Source organism: Malaclemys terrapin, chromosome 17, assembly GCF_027887155.1.
Source record: "Malaclemys terrapin pileata isolate rMalTer1 chromosome 17, rMalTer1.hap1, whole genome shotgun sequence".
Lineage (NCBI taxonomy): Eukaryota > Metazoa > Chordata > Testudines > Emydidae > Malaclemys > Malaclemys terrapin.
The window spans coordinates 9,456,492-9,483,173 of record NC_071521.1 but is presented as its reverse complement, the minus strand read 5'-3'; the positions used below and the strand labels follow the sequence as shown (position 1 = coordinate 9,483,173).

The window sequence follows — 26,682 nt, the reverse complement described above, 5'->3', positions numbered from 1 at the left end:
CAGAATGGAACATTTATATTCTAGGTATCAGCTGACTAGCCCTCATTTCTCTCCGATTGCAACTATTTATCCCTGTAGGGGGGAAATCTGCAGCATCTCTCATTCATTATCATTTAGTCTGTAGCATGTTAGCGCATCTAAAATTGCATAGAATCTGATACAGGCTTCGGAGGTTTGGCTCAGACCCCTTAATGCCTTCTATGTGTGGCATGGATCATCGTTCACGTAGCGCTCCCGTCAGCATGCGGCCTGGGGAAGCTAATGATCCGACCAGCACACCGAGTTCAGTGATGAATCCCGTCACCTGCCGGCTGAGGCACGTTGCACATATGCTAAGAAGATGCCTTCCACACCCAACCGGGTCTTTCTAGCTTTATTCATCAGCTGCAGGTCTCCACGCACACCCCCGCCCCTGTTTCCAGTTCTGAGCTTAGGTTGAAGTTCATTTTTGATTCCGCCTTACCTCTTCAGTGCCAAAAGGGGCTGTTGCAAATGGTGAACTCAATGGCAAGGAAGGAAAGAGCTGTGTATAGCACCATGCTCTTAAAGAGCTGCAAAATGCTCCCTGGTAGCCACTCTCTGAGCACAGCTACCAGAGCTGGAGCACAGGTTTTCCATACGGCACTGCAGAGACCTAGTTCTGTTTTCTTTTGTACTAGTGCAAATATATTTTCCTTAAACAAAACGAGTGGAACTTCCATGATGTATCAAATGGCCAAGTTTGGGGAGTCCACCTGTTAACCTGATTATTATGGGCTGATTTATTATTATAGGCTCACCAATGATCTGACTAGAAGATACTTAGGTTCTTGTTGCAAAATCAGGCTACAGAATTAGAGAAGGTTGAGAGTTCAATACTTTGTCTGGCCCCTTGGGGTGTGTGGCAAAGACATTCACACTGAGGACAAAGCCAGGCTTTAGAGATTTTATTAAAATAAAGGAATTATCAACGCCCCAAACCATCGAGCCACAAAGCACTAGTACGGTTCTGTAGACCCTTGTGGTATCATCCCTTTACCAACCTACTTAAACTACCATACTCATATCCTTCCTTGGGGACCTGGGAGTGGGAGACAAGGGATCAGCCTCCTCTCTGGCCTGCCTGATAATTTCAATGGTCCGGTTCCTCAATCCCAAAATGGTGGAGGTCAGGGGTTAAGTAGCTGAGCTATATTGCAAAAGCTGAGCTGAAACCCCAAACAAAAGAGGCCTCAAGGCCAAAGACAAGGAAAAAGATCTAACCCCCACATGGTGGTTTCCCCTCCTATAGAGTCCTGGCACTATCCTGAATATTCATATCATTACCCAACCATGCTCAAATCTTATTTCCTCACCCAGATAAATCTTAGGGTATTCACAGTTTTGAGAATATTGTAACAAATCGTGTTATCTTTGGCCTGAGCTGTTAATTCCATGTTTTTGCAGTGTACCTGGAGGTTCCAGAATTCCGGTAAACACATTCAGTTCGCCAAAGTTGAAAGGGGTAACTGGTAGGCCATTTATCTATGCCAAAGGTTACAGATACTTCTGCTAACTTGCTCTAGCTAATCATACAGGGTACAGGCCTGTAGGTTCTTTGCATTACAGCCAAATGTAATGAAGTGATGTTTACTGAAATTACTCAGTACAAAAACATAAAACAATATAATCAATCAAACCAATAAAGAAAAACATATAATCTAGCAGGCTAGCCCCATGGGCTACATACCTGCTGCCCCCTAAACAATCTGGAGATAGTCCATGTGTAGATTCCCCGCCCCCATTGCTCCCTGAGCGTATTGGGTATAGGTACAATATTGTTTCCGGCTTCCCTGCATATGCTGCAAACACAGCATGCTCTGAGAAATGGGGTGTGGTGTTTCCAGTTAGTGGGAGCGCCTTAAAATGAGTGCCTGTGATTTGGTAGTAACATAGATAACTATAAGCTTTATTGCTGGATAGACATCTACACAGCATTCATTAAACTCCCAGAGTCCAATCCCATTGTACATGGGACTCACTTAAAAAACACGGGATGGATTCTCGGGGGCCAGTGTCTTGTTTTGTTCCAAGAGTGAGACTGGGCATGTGGCAGGGATGTTCCCAGGAGGACATCATATTGGGCTCTAATCAGAGGATGGCAAGGGAGGGGAGATCATGAATTCATCAGCCAATTTTCATTGATTTTAAATAGGGGATGGAGGATAATAATTAAAGGGTTTAGGTCTCTCATAATATCTCTCAAATGTTTAACGGGAGCATTTAAAAAAGTTTTAATATAAGAAAATGTTCTTTAACGTCTGATCTTTTGGTTATTGCAGGGTCCTCCACTGCAGCTTCTGGGTGCATGTAAAAACAAAACAAAACTTGAAAACCCATCAAATTAGAAGTGGGCAAAAGTCAGTACAAAAGCTCATCTGCATTTCTAAGGTGTCCACCACCCTGGCATCTAAGTACCAATACATCATTTTAAAAGTAACCAACAGTCCTCCCTCGCTCCCTGTCAATTTTAGTTTGAGCTGCTCATGTATGAGGCACTGAATCTAGATGGTTTACTCGAGGAATAAAATTTGATCTGATAGTATCCCTTTGACTCAAAGTGTCATCTCTAGAGATGAAAAAAAATTCCTAGCACTGTCCACATTGGCAATGTGCCCGTGAGAGAGCGACATGGTGCTTAGCCTTGCTCAGAGCAGGTGTGCTCCAAAGGGCATGATCACCTACGTGCTTCTGGGAGCAATTCGGTGCGTGAATGCATGGTGTGTTGCAGGCACGTTAGGGGCACCAAGTAGTTAGGAGCCAGGCTAGGGGTCAGGGGAGGGTAATATTGTAGGGTTACCATTCGTCCGGATTTACCCGGACATGTCCTCCTTTTGTGTGCTAAAAATAGCGTCCGGGGGGAATTTGTAAAGCACTCACAATGTCCGGGATTTCCCCCTTCCCTGGCAGAGCAGAGCGAGCGGCTGGGAGGGCTGCAGGAAAGTCCCGGGCTGGATTCCGGAGCAGCTTCCTCCTCCCACCCCCCCCCCCTGCATTCTGAGCCGGCCGGCAGCTCCTCCTCCTGCAGCCCGCTCCGGCAGCCCTGTGCAGGGCCAGGGACCGGGTTTTGTGTTGTGCTGGGGAGCTCAGCCATGTGTCGGCTGGCACAGAGCCCAACACCCTGTTCTGAGCAGCAGGGTAAGGGGGGGCAGGAGAAGGGACAGGGAGGTTCTGGATGGGGCAGTCAAGAAACGGGTGGGGGCTTTTGGAGGGGAGTGGAGAAAGTTTTGGGCAGTCAGGGTACAGGTAGGGGGTAGGGTCCTGGGGGGCAGTTAGGGAGAGGGGTCTTAGGAAGGGGCAGTTAGGGGACAAGGAACAGGGAGTCTTAGGTAGGGGGTGGGGTTCTGGAGGGCAGTTAGGAGCAGGGGTCCCAGGAGGGGGCAGTCAGGGGACAAGGAGCAGGGGGTAGGGGGCTGGGAGTTCTGGGGGGGGGCTGTCAGGGGGCAGGAGTGCGGAGAGGGATCGGAGCAGTCAGGGGACAGGAAGCAGAGGGGTTTAGATGGGTTGGGAGTTCTGGGGGGGGGGGCTGTCAGGGGGTGGGGAGTGGTTGGATGGGGCGTGGGAGTCCCAGGGGTCTGTCTGGGGGTGGGGGTGTGGATAAGGGTTGGGGCAGTCAGGGGACAAGAGGCAGGGAGGCTTAGATAGGGAGTGGAGTCCCGGGGGGCAGTTAGGGGTAGGGGTCCCAGGAGGGGGCAGTCAGGGGACAAGGAACGGGGGGAGGGTTGGGGGTTCTGGGGGGGCGGGAAGTGGGAGGGGCAGGGGCGGGGCTAGGGCGGGGCTCCTCCCGTCCTCTTTTTTGCTTGTTGAAATATGGTAACCCTATAATATTGGCAACTTCCCCTTTAAGAGGAAATAGACCACGGCCCCTTTAAATCCTCCCCAGCTCGCTTGCGTCTCGCCTGTGTCGAGGGTTGCCTCGCTCTCGCGGGATTTCCAGCCCCATACATATATTACCCAGCATGCCCCGCTCTCTCTTTTTCCACCTCAATCCAAGATGGTGAGTGGCGGCGGCTGCTGCTGGGCCCGGGTTCGGGGGAGGTTGAATCCGCCGCCATCCGCCCCTTAACCGGGGCCGTAGCCGGGCGCCACCGGGCGGGGCAGACGCGCGGCCCCCGGAGGGACCAGGCCGGGCTCTTTCGCGGTTTGCGGGAGTCGGGGCCGGCCTGGGCCTGAGCCTCACCCGCCTGCGGCGCCGGCTGCGGCAGGGCCCCGGGGGCTGAGCTTAGCCCGTGGGGAGCCGCGTCTCGGGGGTGACGGGCGCCTGTCCTCCCGGCCGAGGGCCCTTCCCAGAGATGGGTTGGGGGCCCCGGGGACAAGGGCAGGCCGGGGCCTCTAGCGCCTTGCCGGGGGCGGGGGGCGGTAGGGGACGGTGGGGGCAGGACTCGCACCTGCAGCGGAGGCTCCAGGCCCGGGGGCGCGCTGTGGCTTGAAGGGAGCGAAACTGGGTCTGTTTCCTCTCCTGGCCCTGGCCGAGTCTCTTCTCCTCGGGCTGAGGCTAAAGCCGCCCCCCCACTAGCCATGGGCTTTCACATCATCTGGTGTGAAGCGGCTCAAATGCGGCAGACCCAGGAGATTGGGACCAGCAGACAGTCACTGCTGTTTTCAGTACTGCAGGAGGGTGTGTGGAGCCAGTTTGCCTCTACTGTTGGGGGGGAGAGGGGGCTCTTGCTCCCATTGCAAAGTGGCTACACCCCCAGTTGGAGGAGGCATTGCTCTGCCCTGGGCAGTTTCTCTGTGATTAAGGGCATTTGAGTGGGATAAAAATGGCTCATTGATCTGCACAAGCAAAAATGTCTTACGAGAGGCTCTTTAAAAAGAGCCTTAAAAATCAAGATGAGGGAGTTGAGGCATCATGGCTACCCCTGCAAGGACAGGGTCTAGACCTGCACACTAATATGCTCCACCTTAACAAAGATAGGCCTCTCCAAGCAGGCATTGCTTGAATGGAGGGAATTTAGCATTTCTCTCTTTTGCAGCCGAAAGGAAAGAAGGCTAAGGGCAAGAAGGTGGCACCTGCCCCTGCTGTAGTCAAGAAGCAGGAGGCCAAGAAGGTTGTAAATCCTCTCTTTGAGAAGAGGCCCAAGAACTTTGGCATTGGTGAGTAAATGGGCATTTGGGGTGCTTTGGGCTGTTCAAGAGATAATACTCTGAATAGGTAATGGTATTTGTTTTGGCACATGACTAAGTTTGTTTTAGGCATAACCAACATTTTTGTAACATTTGATTTAAGTTGTAGTGTGGACTTCCTCTACCCCTGCAACTGATAGTGAAGTTCACAACTCTAGTTAGGCTTATTGCTAAATGAAAATATAATTTAGATATGTCTTATGTTTTGGTAGTAAAGCATTGTTAAACAATTAGCAACGTTAATCTTGTGATAGGGATATGTTATGGCTGTCTGAAATTAGATGAGTATCTAATTGTGGTGTAAATGGGCTCCTTTCATAGAAATACCATTTCTAATTGGCTATGGACAGAAATCTTGGGTTTAGGGGTGGTGGGGATGGAGAGCAGGGATTGAGTATGGTAGTAGAAAACATTATCAAATTCTGGTTTTGACAGAGACCAGACCACCACCACCCCCATATTGTTTGCTAAATTAGTTGAACAGCAGCTTTTCATACTGTGTGCAGATGATGCAAAAGAATATTTGCTATCTGAGTGATAGTGCTGACATGTATATCCACCAAGATCGCTGATGCACTCCTATCTGTGCTCTATATTATACAAGCTCACATGACTTTGGAGCATCTGAATTGTGGTCTGTGTTTCAGGACAGGATATCCAGCCCAAGCGTGATCTAACACGTTTTGTGAAATGGCCCCGCTACATCAGACTCCAGCGCCAGAGAGCCATTCTTTACAAACGTTTGAAGGTGCCCCCTGCAATTAACCAGTTCACCCAGGCTTTGGACCGCCAAACAGGTAAGATCAGATCCAAAAACCTTTCTTGGCTCTAGTTGCCTATGAGGGGCTGAGAAAACAGAATACTGACTTAACATGTGTAAATCTACACGTTGAGTTAGTTCAATTTGAAAGTGTGTTTTTGTGCAGGTTCTAATACTGATCAGTGGGGGGGAGGAGGAATTTGTAGTTCCATTCAAGAGCTATCTGAACACACTTGTGCACTGTCAGGCTAAAGCTTCACCATCTGGGGAAATCTTAGATCATTCCCACTCTCCTTCATGTTCTCCCAAAGATACAAAAGCCCTGATCTTGAATTTGGACCTTTAGTATGTACCTTAAGTGTACATGGAAAGCATGGGGTGCAGTTGCATCACTGTAAATAGGTAGTCTCTTGGGTAGAGTTGGATTGGGGATGCAGGCTTGTGGTGGGAACAGCAGTCAGATATGCTGAGCTAGAATAAGGGGGAAATTGGGGCAGGAGGGTCAGAAAGATGCAACTCCCAACACAAGGAAATGGTTTGTAAAAGGACAATAACTGTAGAAGAATTTTCAGCCTAAGTAATACAGAGTAACTAGTTACCTGGGAGGCTGATACAAAATGTGCTGCTCTATTACAAGGAGAGGGATAAGTTGCCCCCACACTTTAACCATAGATCCTGTAGAAAGAGGGGTTTAGTTGGTCGATACTATGAGCGGAGATCTATGTTGGTATGAATGAAGCAGGAGTGCCAGGAAGAGGTCTAACTTGTGACATGCAAACGAGAAGCTTAAATTTGGCACTGGAGCTGCATAGTGTAAGAATAAGTTAACACTGATTGTGCAAATGATGATGATTAATATTTGCTATCTGAGCATTAATGATGACTACTCACCACCAAGATCGCTGATGCACAAAGTTATCTTTTTTTGGTGTGGGGGGGAGGAGAATAACCTGTCTTTAAGGCAACTAATGGAATCTGGATTATCTTTCAGCTACTCAGCTTCTGAAACTGGCTCACAAATACAGACCTGAGACCAAGCAAGAGAAGAAACAGAGGCTGCTGGCTCGGGCTGAGCAGAAAGCTGCAGGAAAGGGGGATGCTCCTACTAAGAGACCGCCTGTCCTCAGAGCTGGTAACTTTCTACATTTGTGTTGTGAACTTGCCTTGGCGTCTAGAGAGACAAGGCCTCGTTGAACAACTGAAAAGAGTAGGCTACTTCGCTTTCTTCTGTTTTCTTCCTTCTCCACATCAATCAATGACTTGGACAAGCTATTGCAATGATGTATGAATTTCTTCACCTGAAATGCAAACTGAAGAGCAAACAAAACGAGCTTTTTAACCCTGAGCTATAGCAGATTGTCCATATGATATTCCTCACTTGCAAATCTTGATCAGTAAGAGCTGGTGGCCACACAGTACTGTCCCTTGAATCGTGGATCTATAGGCAAGCCATGTAATGCTCAAAGGCTTTCTATTGTTTTTTTCAAAAACTTGGCCACACCAAAGACCTTACTTTGACTTTCTTTACAGGTGTCAACACTGTCACTACCCTAGTAGAGAACAAGAAAGCTCAGCTGGTAGTGATTGCCCATGATGTGGACCCCATTGAGGTAAGTGGCTTGTTCTTTTCTAGGTACTCTGTTCTAAAATAATGGTCTGGTCAGATCCCTCTATTGTATGGACTTCTAGGGGTGTCTGGAGCAGTAGTTCAGTAACAGCTCTCTAACGGCATTGAGCTAAGAGAGGGTAAATCCATAACTGGCATTATGCCAGGTTTGGAGTCTAGCTCAGGCAAAGGCATGTTAAGACATTGTTCATTATAGAAAACAGCATGAAGTAGTAAAACTAACCTTGAAAGAATCTGAGAAATTGTTACTGTTCTTACTTTACGTGTTGTACAGAACATACATACAATAAACCGAATTGTACTGAATGGTCCTAGTGTTAAAGTTCCTGGTTTTTACATAGTGAGGCTTGGCCATTGCAATGATGTATGAATTTCTTCACCTGAAACTCAACCATGAAGAGTAAACTACACGAGCTTTTTAACCCTGAGCAGTTGCCAAAGCCCACACTTTATTCTTTGCATGTTGCAAAGCCAAGAGGTAGTCTTCATTCTTGGGTCTCTGACCTGACACATCCTTAATCTCTTTCTAGTTGGTGGTCTTCCTGCCTGCCTTGTGCCGCAAAATGGGAGTTCCGTACTGTATCATCAAGGGCAAGGCCAGACTGGGGCGGCTGGTCCACAGAAAGACCTGCACCAGTGTTGCCTTCACACAGGTTAACCCGTAAGTGTTTCTTTTCATTCTTTCTAAGAATCTAAATTTCTTCAGTTCAGAAGCAGAGAGCATACAGCTAATCCCCATAGTTAAAGATTGGGGGTGGGTGGGAGGGGAAGACAGTCTAGAATAGAGATCTGGTGTGGGTTTTTCCTTGGAAGATTAAGTACCTACAGACTTAAAAAAACAAACTGAACAATATATGGGACCTGATTAAAAACCATTGCTAATACAGGTGTAACTCGGGATATGTCTACACAGCAATAAGACCTATGGCTGTGGTGGTCCAGGACAGTTGATTCAGGCTTGGACTGTGGGGTTTTAGAATTGCATTGTAGACATCTGGGGTCAGGCTGGAGCCTGGGCTCTGATTCCCTGTCAGGGAGGGGGAATAGTTGTAAAGTATTGTCAGTCTGTTGCATGGAGAGGCAATGCTAAATGGTAGTTTCAATAGTAGAGGTGGACCTTTTGCCAATGATGTGTATAGAATTTCTTCACCTGAAAAATCATGTGGCATTAAGAGCTTTTTAACCCTGAGACAAAAGGTTCCTCAGAAAATGCTGCTATTATTTCTGTTGGTGTTCCAAAGGAACTAACACTAGCATCTCATCACAGTGAGGATAAAGGAGCCCTAGCCAAGTTGGTTGAGGCTGTCAAGACCAACTACAATGACAGATATGATGAGGTAAGAATTTCAGTGCCACTGGCCCTTTTGTCAACATCTGTCTTGAGCCCATACACTTCCAGATTCATTGAAAAAATGTTATTGGACAGAAGCTGAAAACTATGCAGATTTAGATGCAAGTAGCTAGAAATAAACCAAAGCTGTCTGACAGGCCCAAACTTCTGCATACAGAAGGTTTTGGTCCTTTGCATAGGAACTTTGCAGTCTGCCTTCCAGAACCAGGACTTCTGGAGTTAAAATTACAGCTCCCAGGATACCAGTTCATATCATATTTCACTGTTAGTCAAGTGTTTCTTCTTTCATATCAATTATGTACACATTTTCAATGAACTCACTTCCTGAAATGGAAGTCTTTCTATCCCATTCTTTTCTCAGTCTTTGTGAAAAATCACTATCTTCTTAGTAAATCCATCATGTGGGGGAGATGTGATGTAGTTGCCAAATAAACATCTGGAACCTGAAGTCAATGACTTCTGACTGCCATAAATTCATGCAGGAACTGAACTACTAAAGTTCCATGCTGGGGGATAAAGGGTTAACTGATCATTCTAATCACTTATGCTGGACTTACTGGGAAAGGGTGCCTAACCTATTTTTCTGAATCTTTTTTCCTCCAGATCCGTCGTCACTGGGGTGGTAATGTGTTGGGGCCAAAATCAGTGGCTCGCATTGCCAAGCTTGAGAAAGCCAAGGCTAAAGAACTAGCCACCAAGCTGGGCTAAGTGTACTGGACTTGCATTTTTCTGTACATAAAAAATAAAATCTAAAACAATGTTTCAGCATGGTGTCTGCTGTGGGATGGGCTTCAGAAAGAAGCTAGTATTAAAGCACTTGAGTAGTCTTAGCATTTACTTAAGACAAGAACTGAATAGCCATTTTGAGTGTTCATCAGTCCCCTAGTGATGGGAGTGTAAACCTAGTTAATGAAAAGGAAGCTACTGAATCTACTGCAAAGACTCACTAAACTAGAAACCACTTCACCCCTTGCTGCCAGTCTTCTGTAGTGTGCTGGGCAACTTCTGCCTTAATACTTATATGCTGGAGAACTTCACCAGAAAAATTAACTTTAAATGCACTGTGTATGCATAGCCTGCTCTTTGCTTTAACAATGGACTTGTACCTGTGGCAGTGCACTGGGCCTCAGGACTCCAGTTGCAAAGCTTGGAACTAAACCTGTAGCTCGTGTGCAGTGAGGCACTTCATCTCTTTATCAGTACACAACTTGTAAAATGGGGGATTTTCCTTCTGGCTCTTGTAAGAGTCCTTCCCCGGCCATTTATTGTGGCTTTGTCTGAAAGCAATAGAGGTTTGGTGAAAGCTAAAGCAGCATAATTCCTACTGGGGCTGCAGGTATGGCTTATGTCTGTACAAGCTATGATGCTACATGACTGTAGGCCAGGCCTGAGCCTTAAAAGCTAGTTTATCTAGCTCATGCTAGTTTTTTAAGTGTGATACACTAACCATGACTAGATATGTACCAAGCTGGCTCTAGTCAACTATTTTCACTTGACTTTGCCTTAGGTATGTCAGCTACATAACTTAATCAACATCATTACTTTTTAAATCTGAGTCAAGCCCTGCTTATGGTCTCAAGCTTTACTGTAGTAAATGTCAAGAGGGCACTTCTGTTTTCCAGGGTTTAGTATTTTCAATTTTTGAGTTTGATGTAGATGCCCAAAGCTCTGTGTTTAGGCTCTTTTACTTCTGGGGGAGTGCTGCACCACTACCCAGGTGCAGAATTTGTCTGCCACAGATTTGTTTCCCTGAAGAAAAGTGACTTTCTGTGGGGGAAGCCATAAGAGCAGTCATGTGACCCTCCCCAGGAGTATGTTATAGAGGCCCAGGGCAGTGGCCAGAGAGGTAAGTCACTGGGGCAAGGAGTGGGCCTGGAGAAGACAGGGCAAGTGGCTCCTACACTGGGCCCAGCTGCTAGTCCCAGCTGGGCTGGGAAGGATGGGACTTCCTTTTCCCCTGTAGGACATCTGGGGCTGAAGCAGACCCTCCCCATGGCTCCTCAGCTGCAGGGGGAGGGATCCCTTTACAGGCACCTGTCCCCCATATCCAAACCCTCTCACTGAGCCTCACCCCTGATGAGCTCCACTGCTGGACCCCCACCACATTAAGCCCCAACCAACTGTACCAAGAGCCCCCCCCACAGTATCCCTTTACCATTGCACCTAGAACCCCCCCCAACAAGCCCCTATGAATCTAGGTCTTCCCCCCCTCCTGAGCCACCTGCAGTCAGATTGCCCCACACAGAACCCTTAACCCCCACCTAGATCCCTGCACAGTGATCTTTCACACCTGGGCACCTAGTGGCCTATACTCCCCAATACCATGCTGGAGCCTCCACATTTGACAAAATTTGCGGAGTTTTAGAAATAGTTGGCACAGAATGCCCTCAGGAGTAGCCCTTTGTACATGTAATGAATGTACAGTATGTGCTACTGGAATGAGTCATCTTTTGTGCATTTTAGTGTAGTACTCTTTCAACCTGCATTAAGTGCACTAGGGAACTGTTAGTGTGCTTTAGAAATCACACTGCTGTAGTATGCATTACTGCTCTGTGTGGACAAGCTCTTAGATACAGGTAGCCATTTTTGGTGGTTATTGGATAAATGCTGCCTCCACTTTTTTGTAGCTAGGCTTTTATCAGTTAATATAAAGGAAGCCCTGTGTCTAAGGTGCAGAACTAGCCCACTGCTATTCACAACCTACAGGTTAGCACTTAACTCTGAATATTGTAGAGGGAGCCTAGGTACTGAAGAATGGGATTCACAAAAGCCAGGATGCATAAGCTAGCCACTACAAAACTGGTGTTAACTAAGTCCTGCCTCTCAAAGGAAGCTAGTTACGCTTTGCATTTATAGGATGGGGGAGGAGGGGGTGTCAGGTTACTACAGTATCCTGCACAGGACTAAATGTTAAGGGTTGCACCCTCCCATCCCTTGTGTAAGTTTAGGCATGCTTAGACCATATCTACCAGAGTGGGCTCCAAAAGTAAGATAGGTGAAAGAACCCCTAGTCAATGCTGGTGGGACTTAGACACTGTCAGCATAATGCTAGGGCTACCGAAACAATGAGTATTATAGCACCTACCCCAATAAGTTAAGGAAGCTTAAGTGCAGAGGGTCTAATCTGCCCTAGCTGTTAAAACATGGTGAGTTCTTGGTTCAGATATACACAGAGCAAAAGACCACATGTACAAAGAGCCCTTTATTTACTCATCTGCACACCTTCCCCTGTAAAGTGCATTCTTTAACAAAACAATCCAGAGGAGCTGATTCATTGGATCATGAGTGAACTTTAAAGGAGGTATTTCTAATAGTTTCTCTCTACAGTCATGACAGAAATACTCAAATTGCACCTCATACCTTGTGATTGATAAAAGCATTTCCTGAATTACCACCTGTACCAGGTGAAAGCACTCAATTTGAAAATATTTCTTCCCCACCCTCTGCGAAAACAGGCAAGGAAGTCATGGCCTAAGCACTACCCAACCTTGGCTTAAGTTTAAACCTCATCTAAATCACCCTCTCTGGTTCAATAAGAGTTTGTCTTAATAGCTGCAGCTCAAATGTGCCTGAGAATCCAAAGCTCAATGTTTCCAAGAAGTAGCTACAACCAATTTCCACTGAGTGGCCAGACTCACGCTGCTAGAACATCTGGCTTTACAGATTTCTTGTACAGAATCTGATCAACAGTTTTATGGCAGTCCACTAGCTGCATTGATTTACAGAGCAACACAGTCACAACAAGCACGTGATAGGCCAGAGCCAGCTTGGGTTGAAGACTCAAATGAAATTTGCAATTTGTGAATTCTGGTTCTTTCACAGCCAGGCCAGTTTCTTCTCTGTGGCTCTCCTGAGAGCTTGAGGTCTTGTCTGTGTTGCATCGAGGAGTGACCCACAGAGGGCCTTCTCTCAGAGGGGTATTTTTTGTATGAACTTTTTGTACCACATGTAGGATGTTGCAGCACATAAGCCATACCTGCAAATGGGAATGGAAGAGCCAGTCAGAAAGGGAACAAACCAGCTTCAGCGGGTGACTTTAAAGGAGGAGGGTTGGCTGTTACAATATTATACTGCTCTGCAGCTGCAACTTGGATTACTGGAGCATCTGCCATCCACAGATCTCCATGCGTTAGGCCTTAAAAAAAAAACTCATTTTACAGATAGCCTTTCTGTGTCTCCATTTCCTTAAGTGACTTGTCACAGGCCACAAAGTGAAGCATTAGAAAAGCCAGATATTTTCTAGTCAATGCTGTTAACTCCCTCGCTTTCAGCCCACCCAGTGTTGCGTAAGTCAGCCAATTTAAACTCTGGAAGCTAAAGTAATAGTAAATGCAGGGCTTACCAGGTAATCACGTATTGCATATGTTCATTCCTCAAGGTCACTCTTGTCTGGCCTCCAATGGGTCCCCCTGGGACTGTGCTCCCTATAAGTACAATATGGTGCCACAGATTAAAACATGCTTAAAAAATAGTGTTTGTACAACACCAAGCACAATGGGGGCTTGGTCTATGGTAATATAAATTAATAGTCTGCATCGCACGTGACTGTTCTAGAATCAGAACTACAATGGGGGTCAGTCTCTCCCCATCCTCTTGCTTACTGTGCCTACAAGTTTCTTGAGTTATTTACAAAACCTACTGCAGCTGTAGAGTTGACTCTTCCCTGGGAGCTCAATGGTGAATATAAAGCATATTTTTGCTGTAGCAGCAGCATTCTATAACTGGTGCTGTTTCCTTCTTGAGCCCATGCACATGGAACGGGTGTTCTTATCTCTGCATGGGTGTTGGCTTGGCCCCTTGCTGTATGACTGGAAGTGAGAGCATAGAATTCTCATGCACCTTTTCATACTGAGTTGTCATTCTGCAGTGCTGGTAATCTTATTCAAGACAGTAAACTTGGCAAAATACAGGAAACAAAGATAGAGGTGCAATACCTCTGTGCCCAGCCTACTGTCTTGAAATGCCTGAGGTAAGTAATTGGGTCTCTAGAGAAGTGCACTAAAGTCTAAGCCAGTTAGCAAATTAATATCATTTTTATACTAAGAAAAATAAGCAAAGTACTTCGGTCAGTTACTGCACTAGTACTTCTCAGTCTCCCACAGGTATCTCAGATTTCAGGGCAAGAGACACACTAGACCAGTCTCAAACTGAGGAGGGGATAGTCCCATGTAAATTGGACAAAAGATAGGGGAATCTAGCTCTTTGTCTTACTGAAATCTGCATCGATAAAGATGGGCTCAGCGCCAGTCACCCTCGCCATAGCCTCCAGGTCACGGTAATGCCAGCGGTTCTTTTCTATGTTGTTTTCAGGCACAAAAGGCTTCCGGGTTTCTGACAGCCTCACCACCCCAACAAGGTCTATTTCATCTCGGATCTAAAGGAAGGGAAAAAAAAAACCAATAGCAGATTTCTTTGCAGCTTATTCTTTTTTCAAAATCCACTTGGGCCCTGGTGAATATTTATCTGGGTCATAAAACTCCAGCACCATCCGAGGCCCACAGAGGGGACAACTGGTGGTCCCGCAGGTCAAGACAGAGACGTGTGCAGTGTAGCAGGGGAATAGGCAAATCAGTATCAGTTTCTAATTTTAAAGAGCACCACATTCCTTCAAGCCAATGGGGGAAAAAAAGCCCACCTGCTTTGAGAAGTACAATGCATCCCTCCACTTCAAGATATTGCATAGTCACATGATCTACTACGGTGCCAAACGCATCTAGTCTTATTTGACATATTAACAGCTTCTCCCAGACAGTCACAGAGCAGAACTCTAACTAGTGAGGTTTTACTCTATTCCTCTTACCTGTCCTTTCAGTCTGGTCTCTGGTTTCACCTTCCTTTTAGGGACAAATCCTCGATTGACTAGAATTGTGATCCTATAGTTACATATAAAAACAGAAGAAGAAAAGAAAAAGTCCTTCCCAAGCAAAAGCAGAACTCCGATCACCTTCCTCTACTTCCTGAACTACATACCAAGGAGAGTAGCAAGCCAAGCGTTTGGTGGCCACTTTTTTTAGTCCATTAAATGTATTTAAAACGCACTGTAATCAACAATTAGGAGTCAAGGCTCAGTGGCCCTACTGGTTATCAGGAAGATTCTTATAAGGGGAAAAGAATGATTTATACAAGAAGTCCAACTGCTGCAAGTCAACCTTTGGAGGGGAGGCGAAAGCAACACATGCTTCAGGGGTTCAGTTGCCTGCCTGTAGCACAGCAGTAATACACATGATTCTCTAGTTAGTATCTGAACATACCCCAGGTCTGTGCAGTAGAAGGGAGTAATGACATTTACTCCACTCTGTGGGTTGGATGTCAGCAGTCCAGCTTCTCTGGCCTCTCGTTCAGGATCCACCAAGGAACGTGGCAAAATATAGAGCTCCTTGGAGTGGTCGAAATACCCTCGAGCCTTTACAGACCTGTACTCCAGTTCCTTTAGCTCCATGGGGCTGCAGGGAAACATGATGCACTGAGATGAAAGATGCAGTTAGTTCCATAATTTCATTTAAGATTTATCTCCTTCCTGTTATTCCCCCACGGACCAATTTGCAAGGTGGCAAGTAAAGCAAAGAAGGCATCAGCAACAGTGGAAAGAAGGGGTGGAGGTGGGGGGAATGCCACTGAGCTAAACAGCTGGCTTCATAATTTAGTAGCACAAGAGAAGAGGTTACATCAATTCACAGTAAGATCAGTCAGTAGTATTCTGAGTGCATCCACAGATGCATAAATCAGTTGCCTCTCTTCCATGCCACTTGCACCCAAACATCTCTTCTATGACCCAGCTAGCCAAACACCAGTCAGAGAGGAGGAGGGTCTGCTTCCTGCTAACACAGCACGTAGATGCCAAACCAACAGGAGAGATTTCCCTTCCCTTCTCAATCCCCGAACTTGCACAAATTGGGAATGTTTTCACAGTCAGTATTGGATGGCCATATGATCTAATAGAACCCTTCTCCCACACTGCTTTCCTCCATCTGAGAAACCATGCTCGGCAGAAGCCAGGTACTGAAGGCATGATCCAAGGCCCTCTGAAATCAATGGGAATCTTTCCATTGACTTTAGGGGGCTTTGGATCGAATCCCAAGCACTGTCTCTTCTTTAAGTCCCTTCTATTGGATCTCATCCCCCGCAATACTTCCAATAGCTTCCTGCCCCAGAGTGGTCATCCTGTGAATCATACTTGTCTGAACTATACTGCAAACTCTGCAAGATGGGGACCATGCCCTTTTGCATGTCTTTAAAAGTACACCTCTACCCCGATAGAACGGTGTTCTCGGGAGTCAAAAAATCTTACCACGTTATATCGAACTTGCTTCGATCCGCTAGAGTGTGCAGCCCCGCCCCCCAGAGCACTGCTTTACCGCGTTATATCCGAATTTGTGTTATATTGGGGTAGAGGTGTACGGCATATATTTATGGCACTGCATGATGCCTCTCCCAGGGACGTGCTCCCGATCCCTATTTAAAAGAATGGAACTAACATGACGTTTACCTTCCTTCCCTTCTTGTCCACATTGCTTTTTGTGGCATCCCTTCATTTGTATGTCATCTAGTAAGTTCCTGGGGGCAAGGATCACGTCTAAAGTTCCTAGCACATAGTTGGAGCTGCATAAACAAACAGTAGCAACCCAACTCTCACACTTACTCTGTAGGCAGAGGAATGGGCTCTGATGCAACTCTTGACTCCAAATCTGCTATCAATTTTAGCTTCCACTTCCGACGCTGAACCTGGGAATGCACAAACACACAAGTAGTAGAGCACAGCAGTGTCATATACATGGGAACTGTTTATAATGAGTTCTTGCAAATTTGGAAAGGAAATCCCATCTCATCATCAGGATCCCTCCATCCTGGGTCACATTGGTCTATTACAGGAAAGATTGTGATATGAAAAGTGAGACCACTACATTTTAGGGAGAAAAAAAAAGTACTGAAGCGTGGGTTTAAGGAAAATGAATCTCCCATCCTCAAACTTGCATGGAATTTGCCAATAGACACACAGAAAAAAAGTGTGTGGGGGGGGTCAAATTTGGGGGTTGGCCAACCTCTATGTTGTCACTTAAGAGGGCCATGTCTTTGAGTTAGGCCATGCACCATCCTGAACAGTTCCCACTCCTTCCCAAGTGCTCAGATATCTCAGGAGAATGAAATGGTGATATTTACCTGCCATGTACCAAGACAAAATGTGGTGAGGGGGATCAGTAAAAGGCCCCACTTGAAGAAGACATCCTCTTCAGATTTAGCAGAAGCAGTTGTGGAACTTCTACGTCTGCAGGGTCTCCAGCAAATCTCTGGAATACATTAAAATGAGAAACAGGATTTGTGCAGTAAGGACCCAGCTAAATTCCTGCAGGGTTTGCACCATCACAAACAGAAGGTGAACATGCGCCAAAGCTACCATTCTATTGGCTTAATGCTAGTCAGCTATTTTATTTACATTATATAATGTATCTATTAATAGGATACTTGGAGATTTTCATCTTCAGAGAGCTTTATAATTAGTTAGTCTTCCCAGCATTCCTTGAGGTGGGTGAAAGAACTCTGTCTGACAATAGCCTTTTAATTACACTGAATCCTAATACATTTAAAATAAAATAACTACCCACTACCAAAGCAGAAGCTATTCCTTTTTTCACTCTCCTCATACCAAATATTGTTGCAATGGAGCATAGGTACAAGGCTGCTCAAAATATGATACCTTCTGGAATAAGACAAATGGAGTAGGACCCAAAAAATTCTTCCTTACCTTTATTTTGCTGAACCAGACCAGAATGTGCTTTAGTAAGAGGATATCCAAAAAAATTTCTTCTGACCAAACAGTTTGGTATCTAAACAAAATGAGAGACATCTTGTAGCGGCTCTACTTTGCAATTAGTCCCACATGATAATGGTTGTCATAGTGACCTTATAAGCTGATTTTATTTGCTGGGGAAAAGGTTCATCTGAACCATCATCCCTAACTCGTTCTAGTTTAGATTACAATACAAAGAATTTAAAATCCAATTTCAATTGTAGGAATATAGTTCAATGATGACTGCTCTTTGCCTTCACATCATTCTATATTAGAAATGAGACAGAACAAATTAGGATGCTGTTTCTTAACACAACAATTAGGAACATCTTAATATAAATGCCATCAGAGTTCTGGTACCTCATAACTTTTGAGCTTCATTAAACCAGTTGGCATATTACCATTTAACAGACATGGCCAGACTCAAATACTTAGTCTCCCACCAACATCATCATGTTGGTTAACAACAGATTGACAGCTGTCAGTCGTTATTAGTCAGTATTTTAGAACTACCTTCATTTAGATCTGAATGCTACTGGATGGCTTAATCCAGGGGTTCTCAAACTGGGGGTCAGGACCCCTCAGGGGGTCACAAGGTTATTACATGGGGGGTCGTGAGCTGTCAGCCTCCACCCCAAGCCCTGCTTTGCATCCAGCATTTATATAATATATAAAAACAAGTTTTTAATTTATAAGGGGGGGTCGCACTCAGAGGCTTGCTGTGTGAAAGGGGTCACCGGTACAAAAGTTTGAGAACCACTGGCTTAATCCCTGACACAAGATGTCCCATTTATCTATATCCTTCAGTCATCTCACAAGCTCAACATCTAATTCACAAAAAATGAATAAACTCCAAAAGTGGTGCAGTGACTGCAGATGCAAGCAGATCAACCAGGATGCACTCAGCACATTAGCCTAAGCCTACATGAAGCCTGGAACATTAACTAAGTACTTTGGAGGCACACAGTGCTATTAATAATGCAATAATTAACACTTATAATATAATCAAATGTATCATTAGAAGGTTTTGGAACTGACTAAAGTTCTGGATGATTTTTAAGAGACCAGACAGATGAGGATTCATTTACAGCAGTCAAGTATCAGAGGGGTAGCTGTGTTAGTCTGAATCTGTAAAAAGCAACAGAGGGTCCTGTGGCACCTTTAAGACTAACAGAAGTATTGGGAGCATAAGCTTTCGTGGGTAAGAACCTCACTTCTTCTTCTTGCATCTGAAGAAGTGAGGTTCTTACCCACCAAAGCTTATGCTCCCAATACTTCTGTTAGTCTTAAAGGTGCCACAGGACCCTCTGTTGCTATTTACAGCAGTCGTTATACACGCTCCCTTTTGTGATGAATGCTCCCCCGTCCTCCCCGGTTGTGTTTCAATGGGATATTTTAACAAGCCTCACTCTCTGTTCAGACTGCCACAGCTGGAAACAAGCCGCGTCTCTTTCATAATAACCCCCCCCCACACACACACACACACACACACACCTACCTTCCCGACACCACTAGGGGCCCACAAACTATACACCGAACCTAACAACACAGATCACGCCCATGGCCTCCATCTCGTCAGCAGACACTGCGCAGCGCCGAGCTCCGGCGACAGGGCGAGGAGACGCCTGGCCGGGTGCCAGCGTCCCCCCAGCTTGCGGCAGGATCGAGGGGCAGGCGGCCACACACAGCGCTCAGCCCCTGGCCCCGCCTGGCCGCAGAGAGCGGGCGAGACTGAGCCTTGTCAGGCGGCCCGGCCACGCGGGGCAAGCCCGGACCCTGCCGTAGCGATGGGCCCCGGCGGCGCCGCCTGGGCCCCGGGCTCTTACCTGGGCGCCGGCCTCGCGCAGCAACCGGGTCCAGCCGGCCATGGCGGCCCTGCCGGGGTGACCCGCAGCAGCTGGGCACCACCTCCGCGCGCCCCCTCCACCGCTTCCTCTTCCGGCTCCCACCGGAAGTCGGCGGTGTCCATCCGGCCCTCTGCTCTCTATGGTTCCGGCTCCCAGAGGCTCCGGGCTTCCCTGACTTCCGGTTGGGGCCGTACCGTGGGCTGCCCGGCTGCCCCCGCGTGAGGGCCGGGCCGGAGCAGGGGGAGTCCGGGCTCCGCCGCCCTCCAGCGCCATCATGTGCGAGGTGCCCGCGGAGGTTCAGCGCTTCCTACAGCAGCACCCGGTGCTGCGCCTCGTCGAGCCGGGCAATAAGGCGAGCGGCCGGGGGGGGGTCTCAGTCCCCGCAGGGGCGGGCGGGCGGGGGGGGGGGTGAGGTGAGCGGTCCGGGGGGGGTCTCAGTCCCGGCAGGGGCGGGCGGGGTGAGGCGAGCGGCCCGGGGGGGCCCAGTGTTGGGGAGGGGTGAGGCGAGCGGTCCGGGGGGGGGGGGCAGTGCTGGGGAGAGGGCGGGGTGAGGCGAGTGGCCCGGGGGGGGCAGTGCTGGGGAGAGGGCGGGGTGAGGCGAGCGGCCCGGGGGGGCCCAGTGTTGGGGAGGGGTGAGGCGAGCGGTCCGGGGGGGGGGCAGTGCTGGGGAGAGGGCGGGGTGAGGCGAGTGGCCCGGGGGGGGGCAGTGCTGGGGAGAGGGCGGGGTGAGGCGAGTGGCCGGGGGGGGGGCAGTGCTGGGGAGAGGGCGGGGTGAGGCGAGCGGTCCGGGGGGGGGGCCCAGTGCTGGGGAGAGGGCGGGGTGAGGCGAGCGGTCCGGGGGTGGGGGGGCAGTGTTGGGGAGCGGGCGGGGTGAGGCGAGCGGCCGCAGGGGGGATCTTCAAGTCAGAGGACTATTATCCTGGGGCAGGGTGGTGCAGAACTCATGGGGGAGGTTATGAGGACAGATCCCCCTCCCTGCTCCGGGTTCAGCTCCTCTGGATACCAGCCCAGTGGGCAGAGGAGGGGTCTGCTGCCCCCCCCCCCCCCCCCCCCCCCCCCCCCCCGTTAGAGAAGTGGTTTTGGGACCAAAATGATGTAGACTGCAGGGAAGGTTGCTTGGGGGTGTCTGGAGCCAGGGAGGTGGAGGGAGAGACCTTTATGCCTAGCCTGGTAAGAGCCAGAGTATCACAGAAGCCCTTGCACTGCTCCAATAGGCTGTTTTCTTCTCTCCTTTTTGGCTGCTCAGGTGAAATGCAGGTTGACAGGTCACGAGCTGCCATGTCGGATGCCAGAGCTGCAAGCTTATACGAGTGGCAAGAAGTATCTGAGACTGATAAAAACAGCAAGAGCATTTGACTACAGCGAATTCGAGCCACACATTGTGCCCAGTACCAAGAATCCGTGCGTGTCTGTTTTTTCCTTAATGTTCACGTGGAGCTCTTGCTAATGTTAATTGCATGCCCAGTAGGGGAGTGATGCCTGAGTGTTTAAGTGGGTATCCATTCAGTGGGCTGAGAAAGCATTTATAAAGCAGCTATTGACTCTGAACTAGCCACTTAAAGGTGAAAGACTCATTTCTTTTATATAATAACTTTATTAAACGGTGTGTCTGTTTTTTATTCTCTAGCCATCAGCTGTTTTGCAAGCTCACTCTCAGGCACATCAACAGGCTTCCAGAGCATGTGCTGCGTCATGTCCAAGGAAGGCGCTATCAGAGAGCGCTGAAAAAATGTAAGTGGCTCTATCATCTTCTGCTGTGTTTTTTCTCTTCCCTTTCTGATCTTTTAACGTGCTCTCCTGTTGTGCATGTGTAAAGTGTTTGGAAATCGTTCTATAACGTGGCAGTAATACAGAGCAGTGCTCCTGCATGCTTTTCCCAGCCAGGAAGGAAGGGTGACTTCAAAAGTAGAGAGCAATGGTTTTTTATAGTGAACAAATTGGAGTGTCTACTTTAGAGTAGGGATTTTCAAACTTTCCAATAGTGTGGGTCACACTTTAATTCAGGGATTATCTTGTAGACATGTTTCCTTCCATTTGTGATCCCGTAATATCTCTGTGGCAACTATCACTTGCACCGAAAATATTATTAGGGAATTATTTAATATTTTTTTTAGCTGCCCTTAAATACAACTTAGCAGCTGGAAATGAGGAGGAACTGGTACCAAGTGACCAGCAACCTCTCTGCATGCCACAGTTTGGGAACTTCTTGGGCCTCACTAATGCAAACCTACATAACAGCTCGTATCTGTGGGGAATTGTGTTAAGACTTCAAGTCATCTCAAGACTAAATGTGTCTGGCTCTTGACATAGTTGTGTTTCATCAGCAAAGGGACTGGAGGTTGCAGGTTACTGGTGCCAATGTTCACCTTCAGGTAACTTCTTCAAATCCTGCCCAGGTCAGCAGTGACTAAATGTCAACCTCTGATGGCTGCTTGATGGCCTGTATGAAATGAGCTGGCATATCCCAGTCCAGGTTCTGGTGAGCAAGCAGCTACCTCATAAAAACCATCTCCCCTGCAGTTACAATAGCTGCATACTCATCAGAGAAGCCAAGTTTTGAGTGGACCAGGGAGACTGAACTACACTGCAGCCCTTGTAGGTATCTCCCAGTGAGAGTTGGGGCAGTGTGTGTGGGAAGCTGGCACTGGTGTTGCTCGTGCTGTACTTCCTCAGTGGACTCCAGTCTGCAGGACTGTTGAGCCTGACACCTTTCACAGACTGTCAACACCCCCCCCCCCCCTTTGCTGCTGCTAGAAACAGAAATATGGGCAGCATGACAAAACCTTAGACTTCCTAGGTCTGCTTAATGTCTCTCTAGGTCTGCTCATAGATGCTGTTTGCATTTCTGACGTGCTACCTAGCACTGTGCTCTGCTTCTAGTCCATTCTGTTCTTAACGAGACCACCAAATTCTTGAACCACTTGCATTATTTGTGAATGAGCCCTGCCTGGTTTATTTTTAGATGAGGAATGCCAGAAGGAGGGCGTGGAGTACGTCCCTGCCTGCCTCCTGCAGAAGAGACAGCGGCGGCGAGATGACCAGGCTGAGGGGAGCAGGCAGCCCCGCAGAAAAGGAGAATTCTGGGAGCCTACATCCAGTGAAGAGGAAGAAGTTGACACAGATGATAGCATGAGCGACCTGTACCCATGTGAGCAGGAGCTTTGGTGTTTTCTGACCGTGTTAAAGGGACGCTCTCCGTTTCTATTCGCTGGCTCCTCTTTCTGGTTGGCTACCCGCTGGGAAGCCACAAAGTCAGCTCAGTTTAACATCAATTTAAACTTTGTTAGCAGCATGGGGGAGGGATGCCTGTAGATAATTTATCGTTGGTTGCAAACAGAAAAGAACAAAACCCTAGGAAAAAGAGATGTGGCATTTCCTTTGCTAGCATTAGAGGGCAGCAGCAGGACTGGACCCACCCAGTGCTTTTACTGCCGTACTGCCAGCAGGGAGGAACATGCGGCACGTACAACATGTATGTGGGAAGGTGGTGATTCCTACACACAGAATCCAGAGTGGGTGGGGGTTACTCTTCTCCAGATCCTGAGCGTTAAATGCCAGTTATCACTGAATCACCACCAAGACAGAGATCGTACAAGGGGAGAAGTACTTGTCAGCACAAGACCTGCCGGAACCTGCATGCTCACAGGCAACATGCACTCCACTGCCTTTCCCAGAACAGTCCTGGAGTCTACAATCCCACCCACCCTGCAGAGTATTTCTTACCAGGTAGAGTGAATTCCATTGAGTTCCTGTCTAAAAAAGACTGGAGGAGAGGTGGAGTTGTAAGGCTACGGGACTATGTTGGCTGACTATCCCCTGTAGCTGGGCTAATCAGGGTACTGAGCACTTATTACTGAAATACAGGGGTTATATTTGTCTTCCAAGGGTCTTGGTAGTAATGTGCTGCCCGGTGGTCAGGGATATTCAGCCCTTGCTGATAAAAGAACTGGAATCTGGTGCTTCAGTTTTGCAAAGTCCCCTTTAAGGAAGTTGCCCGTGAAGTCACTGGAGTGAGGCTAAGTCAAAGCAGGAGCCAGAGGAAACTGATCCAAGTTGGGTCTTGCGTTGTGTTTTAGCTGAGCTTTTCCCAGAAAAAAGGCCGGTGGTGCAAGGAGAACGGGAAGGTGATGATGACTTCATGACAGATAGCGAGGAGGATGTGGCCAAGCCCGCCGAGGAAAACAGCGGCGTGAATGGAGAGGAGAGTGAAAAGATGGACGAGACCAGACGAGCTGGCAACAAAAGGGGAAAGGTGAGTGCTGGGCTGCCATGCACAGCCACATCAAGGGAGAGTGTTTGCAGAATCAGAGGTGAGCCCCTGTGGGTGAGGATGTACTGTGTGATTAGACCAATGAGCCATCTGCTCTCATGTCTGTGAGAGGGGCTGATGTGAGATGGGCTCAGCTGGTATAAAACCTTTCAGGGGATGTTTCCTTCTGACCCTGGAAGTCAGTGATTGGTTAGACCCTGAAGCAGTGAGATTCTATCCTTTAGTGAACTTGTATCCTGGCTAGGGTATCTGGGGCTATTATTACCTATATAAATGTCTAATCCTGGTTTGAATTCTACTGCTTGCTGCCTCAGGAGTGGGAATCTTAGGCCAGGGAGACAGAAATGTCCTTTGGGTCCTAAAATTACTTCCACTACTCCCTTCTTAATCAATCCCTTTTAGAATGTAAAGGTTGATAGGGTTTAGTCTGGCCCCTTTTCTCTTTTTCAGTGCTCCTGATTCTGCCTGTAGATCTCTTCACAGGAGCAGACATTTTAGTCCTGATCCTGCCGTCCTTGTGTGTTTGAGAAACAGCAGGAATGCATGTTCAGGCCCTGAATGTGTAAAGTGGGCATACGTAATTTCAGGAACATCATTGCTGATGAAGAGGATGATTCTAGAAGACAGCCCAGAGGGGAGGAGGTGGATTTGCTCCTTGTCTCCCTTCCTCGGGGAGAACAGGATCTGCAGTATTTTATGGCTCCGTTCTAGCAGGAGCATTTGGTACAGAGACTGTGTTTGTTGGGAGAAAGGGAGGGGATGTTATTTTTTAGCTCTTATACTAGGGCTGAGGGGAGCTGGAGGTCAAGTCTTGTCTCTCACTGGCCATGTCCTCAGTAGCTAGGATTGGGATTGTACTGACAGCCTGTAAAAACAGCAGCTTGGAGGGATGCCTTGTCTGAGCATTCTAGCCCTGGCCACATGCAGGCTTATGCTAGCCCAGAGACATGAAGAGGTTCTTCGAAAGACAGTGCAATTTCTCTCTCTCTCCACAGCCACAATTGAGTTCCTTAAAGAAGAAATTTAAGAGTCACCATCGAAAACCCAAAAGCTTCAAGAAAGCAGCCAATGGCAAATAAACTTTTCTATAAGTGTGAAACAGTAATTGGCTGGAGCTAGTTATGTGGCAGTGTGGTGGTCTAAAGGGGGCAGGGTGGTACAAGTTCTATTGAAAAGCCTGGCCTTGCCTGCACCATTGTCAGGTTTCAACCATCTGTTGCTGATGGGGGGCTTTAGTGAGCTGGAGCACAAATGGGTTGTGGGCATTAGGGTCGATTCTTGGGGCATGGCCTAGTTCTGACTGAGCTACCAATGATTGGGTGCCTTATACTAATATAAAGTTATTCTGTGGCACTTTATTTTTTGCTGAAAGGGTTGGCATTTTTATTCCATTTCCTGCCACGCAGGAATCTACTACACAGAGGATATTAATACCAAGCTTTAGCCAGGGAACACCATCCCCAAAGGGTCACCAACTGTGCACTCAAGCTGGATACAACAAAGATGCCATAGTTTTATTTTGATGGTTTCCAAAAATCAAGACATTTTCAAACACAACTAAGATATAAAATACAGCATAAAATGAGAATTTATACTTATTTCTCTTTCCACATAAAGCAAAAAAAAAAAAAAGTGAATTCAGAACACTTTGCAAAGCCAATTGGTAGATTACATCCTGCCTTCAAGAGAGCATTCCAACCGTTAGAGACGTCACTGCATCAGTTCTGGAAGATATGCAGTACAACAGTGCACGTGAGACGCGGCTAGCCCTCTTGCAAAGGACACATTGGCTAAAAAGTAGCATGCTGGCGGGAAGAGAGCAGTGTATTTAAAAAAAGCCCTCTCCTTAATGCTGATGGTGTACTGTACTTGCAAGATCCCTGCTCCAAAGGCTAGTGACATTTACCTTTCCTAAAGGGGAACAGCGATTTTGTGATGCCTGAACTTCCTATGGGGCTGCAGGCAGCCTCTCCAGGAAAGAGGAATTTCACGGATCAGTTAGTTTCTGAAATATTGAACAATTCTTCTTCCAAAGTGATCAAGCTCCTTAGCTGGGCAGAATGAGGGGATCAGTCATAAGGAAGCTAATTAAGGGGTAGTTACAAGACATTTATAACTTAATAGGTAGAAACAGTTGAATTGTCCACAGGAGCTAGAATGTTTGGAAGAGAATATTGCTGTGGGTAAGGGGCATGCGTGTATTCTAAACAGTTGCCCGTAGCAACTGCAGTGTGAAAGTCAGTCATATCCTTTATGTATTGAACGTCAGGAGGAAGCTGAAAGTTTAGTTTCCTGCACAATGAAGACACAGGCACTACAAGAGCAGTTGGGGGGTGGGGGGACTACAAAACCTGCTCTGGGGAAAAAAAAAAAAAGCCACAGGGTAACTATTAAATGAATTTAAGAAATCTCTCCAGTCCTAGTGCTCTCTGTCACTGCAGAGGCCATTCTCCCTTCCATTGATGTAAATGGCTGAACATTCGTGGAGGCATTTCTATTTATCACCAGCTGCTGAGAATCCTGTTTTCCAAGGTAAAGGCAAGACTGTTACATTGCGCTGTCCAGGTCAGTGGGCTTAGCAGCATTCCTTGGGGAAGAAAGCCCAGGAACTGGCTGGCCGCTGGAGATGCTGAGCTGGGCTGCTCTTCGAAGTGGAGATGTAAGCAGCTGAAAGGAGCCACTGATGCAGGAAACCAGGGCCGTTGGCCTGCCGAGCTGCTAGTTAAGGTCACAAGGCGAGTGTGTCACAGAATCCAAGTCAGTAAGACCAACAAAAACACAAAACAAAACATCAATTTAGTCCACTAGCAGAGGGTGAAATGCCCCTTCCCGGCAGGGATGGATGTGAGGTGAAAGACGAGGTTACACTGATGGGGCAAAGTCAGGACCTGTTTCCC

At 47.4% G+C, this 26,682-nt stretch overlaps 3 protein-coding genes and 5 non-coding genes across 8 annotated transcripts; 7 read left to right on the top strand and 1 right to left on the bottom strand.

Moving 5' to 3' along the window:
- Window positions 1-3,899: 3,899 nt before the first annotated feature.
- On the top strand, window positions 3,900-9,643 carry RPL7A (ribosomal protein L7a). Its single transcript, XM_054007788.1, has 8 exons — window positions 3,900-4,015; window positions 4,995-5,115; window positions 5,793-5,942; window positions 6,897-7,037; window positions 7,436-7,515; window positions 8,063-8,193; window positions 8,800-8,869; window positions 9,487-9,643. Exons 1-8 carry the CDS (start codon window positions 4,013-4,015, stop codon window positions 9,589-9,591), a joined length of 801 nt encoding a protein of 266 aa, XP_053863763.1. The 5' UTR covers window positions 3,900-4,012; the 3' UTR covers window positions 9,592-9,643.
- LOC128825453 (small nucleolar RNA SNORD24) lies at window positions 5,647-5,721 on the top strand. Its single transcript, XR_008442671.1, has one exon. It is a non-coding gene; the product is annotated as a small nucleolar RNA SNORD24 (small nucleolar RNA).
- Window positions 6,743-6,815, top strand: LOC128825454 (small nucleolar RNA SNORD24). Its single transcript, XR_008442672.1, has one exon. It is a non-coding gene; the product is annotated as a small nucleolar RNA SNORD24 (small nucleolar RNA).
- LOC128825466 (small nucleolar RNA SNORD36) lies at window positions 7,178-7,255 on the top strand. The gene has a single exon (XR_008442682.1). It is a non-coding gene; the product is annotated as a small nucleolar RNA SNORD36 (small nucleolar RNA).
- Window positions 7,887-7,965, top strand: LOC128825465 (small nucleolar RNA SNORD36). Its single transcript, XR_008442681.1, has one exon. It is a non-coding gene; the product is annotated as a small nucleolar RNA SNORD36 (small nucleolar RNA).
- Window positions 8,653-8,727, top strand: LOC128825452 (small nucleolar RNA SNORD36). The gene has a single exon (XR_008442670.1). It is a non-coding gene; the product is annotated as a small nucleolar RNA SNORD36 (small nucleolar RNA).
- Window positions 9,644-12,072: 2,429 nt separating the features above from the next.
- Window positions 12,073-19,603, bottom strand: LOC128825303 (surfeit locus protein 1). The gene is made up of 9 exons (XM_054007683.1): window positions 19,495-19,603; window positions 17,624-17,705; window positions 17,041-17,168; window positions 16,523-16,605; window positions 15,135-15,326; window positions 14,684-14,756; window positions 14,095-14,257; window positions 13,226-13,307; window positions 12,073-12,859 (listed from the first exon to the last, which is right to left on the bottom strand). The coding sequence occupies exons 1-9, from the start codon at window positions 19,534-19,536 to the stop codon at window positions 12,793-12,795; spliced, it is 912 nt and encodes a 303-aa protein (XP_053863658.1). The 5' UTR covers window positions 19,537-19,603; the 3' UTR covers window positions 12,073-12,792.
- A 74-nt stretch (window positions 19,604-19,677) lies between these two features.
- SURF2 (surfeit 2) lies at window positions 19,678-24,886 on the top strand. The gene is made up of 6 exons (XM_054007685.1): window positions 19,678-19,867; window positions 20,762-20,916; window positions 21,143-21,246; window positions 22,478-22,663; window positions 23,592-23,767; window positions 24,781-24,886. The coding sequence occupies exons 1-6, from the start codon at window positions 19,790-19,792 to the stop codon at window positions 24,862-24,864; spliced, it is 783 nt and encodes a 260-aa protein (XP_053863660.1). The 5' UTR covers window positions 19,678-19,789; the 3' UTR covers window positions 24,865-24,886.
- The last annotated feature ends 1,796 nt before the right edge of the window (window positions 24,887-26,682 follow it).